Raw genomic sequence first — 6,042 nt, forward strand, 5'->3', positions numbered from 1 at the left:
GTTGTTATAGTTCATTATGTACACGAGCACTTATTTGAGAAGCCGACACGGAGCGTTCCTAGATATATTACTTTTTTTACCCCCCCCCCCCGCCCCGAGCCTACCCCACAGCTGCTTTAAGTAGCGCAGCCCACACGTCAATACAAAACCTAGCGTACACTAAATATGACCTTAGCTAGCTCCTCATATTCATATAGATCAGAGTCACATGCATTCATAATTGTATACACTTGACGAATAAAAAAATCTTCAAAATCGATAAAATCCTTTAATATTCTGTAATACATTAAAACGTTTTGATATGACACTCATGCTTATATGTTGTCACTAAAATAACTAACTATAGTGCATCTTGACAAACTATCACTCCACGGTGAATTCTATTCCAACATCGTATTCTGTTCCCCCTGCCTCGTGACACACGCTCAAGTACACTCTCTCGCCAAGTGTCCCCGTATTAATCATCTTCGACCACGTGGAGCCGTCCTGGTCAAGTAAAGTGTGGACAAAATTATTATCTTCGCCAAAACTTTGAACGGCCACAGACGCAACACCTGGGATATACACCTTGAATTCAACATCTTGATTATTTGGAAGTTTGCCCGTGACCGGCGAGATTAAATGGCAATCCGGTCCAAATACGGAAGAGTTGATATCTGGGAATACGACCGGATCGGTTGCGTCATTGTCACATTGAATGAGGTAGTCCGCAATTTGAAAATATACTTTTTCTTTGTTGGTAGAGTTTGTTGATTTAGCACCATATAGAGTAAATTTGAAGTTTCCAATTTCTGGCAGGCTTGTCTTGAAAACTAGATTCTCTCCCTGCTGTTGTTTTAGAATAAGGTTTTCAGGAAGTTCCCTGTCGTCTGCTGTAGTCAGACGGCCATAAACGTCTACCGGTTTGGTAGCTTTGAATTCCAGTGAGGCCTGTCCGTTCTCGGCCGACACTTTCGGCCCTATTTCACTAGACAAACCAAGCTCCGTTCCAAGGGGGAGTAGCCCCCACAGCACCGAGGACGGCATCGCTCTTGGGAGATTTTCCACCGATGAACAGTCAATGACATAGTCTAACAGTCTGTATCCCATGGAAGTTCCTGACTGCTCTGATTCAGTAGTATTAAACCCGTGAATTGTCAAAAGATACACCCCTGGACAGGGAGGGATGATCTGGAAGACTACCAAATCCACAGAAGAGTCTTTCTGCTGTTCTCTGTGGACAAGGCAGTACCGGTCATTGTTCTGTCCAGATTGCATGTCATTCAGCTGACCACTAAAACTCAATGACTTCGGGGATGTGATTTTGATCTCTATGTCGTTAATGAACTTTAAATGACCATTTTGATGCGACAATTTGCGGGGAGACAGCCCCATGGTGAAGAACTCGGGCTGTGGGGAGACGGTCCCTTCAAACTCGTGCAGAGATCTTGGCGTCTTGGTCAACTGCCAAGCGTTTGGACTGCACGAGCTGTCTGTGGCTTCTAGTGGAAAGTGAGAATATATCAGTTCTTCGGGGTCCGTTAAAAACCAAAAGTCTTCTAGGACGAACTGAAACGAAAGTGCAGCGTTTAGTCATTTTGATGTCTCAATTTTTGGTTCCAAAGTTTAATATCGAAGCTAGAAAAATAAAATAGAATAATTTAATATTCTTTGATGGTTCCATTGACGGTGTATATATTTTTTCTGTGGACAATGATTTTGGTAGTCGGTGATGTGGGTGAACCAAAGGGGCTGTTTCTCTCCTACTTTTTCTAAAATTAGATGGCAGATTCAGTGTCATTTTGTTTCCAGAAGCTCCTGCCCCTCTTTTTAAATCTCGAGTCTGACAGTGGACAATTTTATATGATGAACAGTAAAAACTACCACTTCAAAAATATTTACATATTTTAAGTTCATATTTTTAGTTGGTAAAGCTTTGGAATAAAAAAACATGGTAAAAGTAATTATTTGTAAAACTGGGTTCTTTTTGTAAAATCACATCATGTCATCGTACCTTGAACTGTTTATCTTGCGTCACATGCCCCGTGCCCCACGTGCAATCGATTAGACGCCAGGTGTTTTCCAGGAACACAGCGTTCCAAGCGTGGTCACTGTCCTTCCCTTGAAAAGACTGTCCAGGAATGTAGCCATAGCCCTTGCTATATCCACGGATCTTCTTGGCCTGTATTCCGCTTAGCCTTTGGTAGAAAAGCCAGTCATAATTTTATAAATAGGAAAACGGAAATACAAAATGTCACGGACAGAAACTTGACATTGGGCTTTTTTTTTTTACTGTCATTTTAATTTTCAGAAGACTTCTATACCCAAGTACATAACGTCTTGTGAACTTCTCCTATAGCATGAACGTACCAACTGAATCAAACAGAATGAAGTCGGAGGAAATTCATGATTTTGAAAAATAAAGGCAAAACTAAAAGAAAAAAAAACATTCCAAAACTGAACAGCTTACTTGCACATCTGTAGAAACAAGTTGCTGTACCCATCACAAGAGGCCTTCCGACTTCGTAGAACATCTTCACATTCACTGCCAATAGAAGTAGGATTTCCAGCTAAGAAGTTTTCCAGATCGTACCTGTAAAGATGAAAGATATATCAATAACATGTTGTTACACAAGAACTTCTATATAGTCAGGAATTTTACAGGGGGGGGGGGGTCTTTTTCTGAAACAGTGGACCGTTTACCATGAAACCTTTGTATACCTAGATCACATTTTATCTAGAGCGGAAAAAATGGCGGCTCATTCGAACCTCCACCCCCCACCCCCATCTACGTGCCTGGCTTCATTAGACAAACTGCAGTCAGAATATGTGTGCTGCACGTCGAACATAACCGAAGCATAAAGCACCAAGATTTTACCAGGGGTCAATAGTAAAATTTCGAATTCCCACTTACCAAACCAATGCCCAGTGCAGTTTATTTCATTTCAAATAAATAAATAAATAAAAGATTTTAAAGAAAGATGAGAAAAATATATGATTACAAATATTGATCATTCTCGTTAACCAATTTATTAATTTCGCCTTGGCTTACCGTATGTTATGAGTTATCCAGCGGAAGAAGACTCGGACTCTGTCCAGGTCGGACCCACATGGCCGGAGAAGATGGTTTACTAAATTCTGAAGAGAAGACGTTTCGGACGATGGTGTCTAAAATAAAGATGCAATTGTTATAAATGCCAACAAACCTATTATGTGGATTATTCAGGCTGCAAATGTTGTGCTACTGTTTAAGCTGAATTAGATATAGAATTCCATAGGGAATAATGTGAAAAAAAAAAGAAATTGATGAATTTAATCAATTCAATCAGTTTGTTCAAAAGTAAATATGTGAACTGTTTACTTACATTTATTGCATGGTTGTCTATTTCATCAAAGTTTTTACAAGAAAGATATTGTTTTTTGCTGCAAGATGGCGGAACTGGCTCTATGTCGTCTGCCTTTTTCCCTGGAGTGATATCTATGTCGGCTGATACAACATGGCCATTTTCTTGACTATCCTTTGTCTTGATCTCCTTTTCAGCTATTGCTGGATCTTTTGAAGCACCACATCCCATGCTGGCTCTCTGCAGAATGGAATGACTTAATTATTTTTTTTACTGTAAAGAAGTAAAGGTCCTATTTATCTCGTACTTTATTAATTACACTTAGAATGGAGAGACGTAATTTTCTTTTCAAACTTTTAAATGTGCCATTATAAACGTACATTAGTCTGTTTGTTGTCAAATATTGACATCTGTGTATTTTCTTTTAAGAATATTTTTTTTATACGCCACCCGTGTGTGTGTGTGTGTGTGTGTGTGTGTGTGTGTGTGTGTGTGTGTGGGTGTGTGTCTGTGGGTGTGTGGGTGTGTGTGTGTGTGTGGGGGGGGGGGGTGTTTGTGTGTGCGGTGATACTATACTTGTAGCAGAAGCACTGGAAGCGTGATGAACTTTGATTTAACCCAAACTGCACGATTCAGGTCTTCCCATGCGAATTGAAATAGTATTTATGGTAGCCTTATATGCAGAGGCATGACACTGCCTTAGATTTGATGAATAATTATTGTTACAGACGGTTTAAATCCCATGAATACTGACTACCAAAAAAGAACCTCGAAGCTTTGAGCTTCGTTAACCGTCTGCAGAGCGTCATCACAATGCCTATTCACTTTAACAAGACTTTTGCATAGACACGAAAGGACATGGCCTACTTTTACATATCAGTATCAAGTTTAGGTGAGATTGTAGAGGAAAATCTATCTCGACTATATTTAATAAAGGACACATATCGTAAATGTGTGTTTGCTAATGGTGGACTTTCTAGTGGCGCTTGCGGATTATAATTATACAATATAAATATTCCCTGATGATAGCCTAGTTTGTTTAGCAGTCCCCCACCTTCTGTATCTATCTATCTCTCATATACCATTAATGATGGTAAAAAAAAAAAAAAAAAAAAACATACCAATGCACGCTGTATATTATGGGGACCTGGTGAAAGACACACTGTATACCTGTGTCCTGCTAGTGGACACGCGCGTAAAAGAGAGAGAGAGAGAGAGAGAGAGAGAGAGAGAGATTATGTTATATCTGTTACTGGCCTCTTCTCAAGAATATTTTAGTTTCTTTAGAGGTCAAGATGGCCCTAATATGAGGGTGCTTATAATTAAGCACATTCGTTCAATAACTGTAGGTTTCTGATAGGGGCTTATTTAAATGGCGTTTCTTACCTGCTTCCGTGTATCTCTGTCCTGTGGCCCTTGACACAACTTAATCCCTGATCCTCCAAACACTCTTGTACCTATTTAGAACATAATTATCTTTAATATGGAATAAATACACCGGACCGTCATCATTTCTCAATCAACTCATGATCGAACATTTCAATCATCAAGATCCCTCGTATAACAGCGTTGCCAATGAAGACTATTTTGAAATAAACTATCAGGGTATATCGATCAGTATCACTCTAGTGTCCGTAGTACTACAGCGTTTGAATGAAATCACAGCAAGTAGCTTATACATTCCTTAATAATGGATAGCCTATTTACAAACAGCGCCCGGCGTCCTTGTTGCCAAGTGTCCATTGTGTGAGCAGGCTCACAGATACAGTGAGGTTTGAGTAATAGCGTAATTCAGCGCGTACTTTCAATACCGGGTCAACAATAAACAGCATGTTGTTGACTTAATGAAGGTAAGGTGAGAAATCAGAAGCGCTTAATTCTCCTGTTACATGAAATCTCATTGTGAAATGTAAAGGCGGTGTTTATATTGGGATCTGTGTAGGGTCGGGATAGAAATAGAACAACCGCAATCAAAACAATAATTCTATGGACTTAACTGACAGAGAAATTTGTTTATAAAGGTTAACGTTGATAAAAGTTAAAATGACAGATTTAAATTAAAAATACTAGGCGCCCATATTTAGAACTGTCGAAGGCTATAGATCTATTCTATAATTTCACTGACTATGGAAAATAATGATTACAACAGTTTTTTAAAGTAAAGACAAGTGGTCTAAATCAACGTTCTTTGATCATGCTTATTTTAACATATCAAAATATGTAAAAAGCATAATATTTCGAAAAAAATGCGAAAGATTAAAGAAAGAAAGAAAGAAAAAAAAAACACAACTGATATTGTACAAATTGAAGGTTATCCTTTCAAGTTATTTAAGTTTATTTCAAGTTTATAACAGTAAAAACTCCAACAAGCACATCATTTTTCATCAAATCACTCTCTTTTTTAAATTAATAATTAACAACGGAAATAAGAATCTTACCCCCCCCCCTTAATAAACGCGCTTATTTATTTATCTTTTGTCAAAATACAAAGTTTTGTTATTAATTCATTTTAAATTTGTAGGAGAACCAATTTAAAATGTTTCCACTAGGAAATCCAGGCCCGTAGCCAGCAATTTCAAAAGGGGGGTTCTTTTTCTAGAAAAGTGGACCTTTTTCTATAAAAACTTCATGTACCTAGATCAAATTTTACCCAAAGTGGACCAGCAAAAAGGGCGGTTCTTTCGAACCCCCCGAACCCCCCCTGGCTACGGGCCTGAAA

General features: G+C 38.6%; 1 protein-coding gene across 1 annotated transcript; it reads right to left on the reverse strand.

Moving 5' to 3' along the window:
* Positions 1-248: 248 nt before the first annotated feature.
* LOC106153923 (kyphoscoliosis peptidase) lies at positions 249-5,149 on the reverse strand. Its single transcript, XM_013528074.2, has 6 exons — positions 4,710-5,149; positions 3,345-3,563; positions 3,032-3,147; positions 2,450-2,572; positions 1,994-2,177; positions 249-1,548 (listed from the first exon to the last, which is right to left on the reverse strand). The coding sequence occupies exons 2-6, from the start codon at positions 3,552-3,554 to the stop codon at positions 364-366; spliced, it is 1,818 nt and encodes a 605-aa protein (XP_013383528.2). The 5' UTR covers positions 3,555-3,563; positions 4,710-5,149; the 3' UTR covers positions 249-363.
* Positions 5,150-6,042: the final 893 nt, after the last annotated feature.

The sequence above is a fragment of the Lingula anatina genome, chromosome 4 (genome assembly GCF_051362555.1).
Source record: "Lingula anatina isolate TDL-2025a chromosome 4, LinAna3.0, whole genome shotgun sequence".
NCBI classification, from domain to species: Eukaryota; Metazoa; Brachiopoda; class Lingulata; order Lingulida; family Lingulidae; genus Lingula; species Lingula anatina.

What these genes read in the sequence shown, in the direction of transcription:
- LOC106153923 (XM_013528074.2), bottom strand. Translation starts at nt 3,554, where the DNA reads ATGGGATGTGGTGCTTCAAAAGATCCAGCAATAGCTGAAAAGGAGATC. An exon ending in TTGTTTCTACAGATGTGCAA is followed by an intron (nt 2,178 to 2,449) that starts GTAAGCTGTTCA and finishes TTTCTACCAAAG; the next exon opens with GCTAAGCGGAATACAGGCCA. An exon ending in CGCAAGATAAACAGTTCAAG is followed by an intron (nt 1,549 to 1,993) that starts GTACGATGACAT and finishes CTTTCGTTTCAG; the next exon opens with TTCGTCCTAGAAGACTTTTG.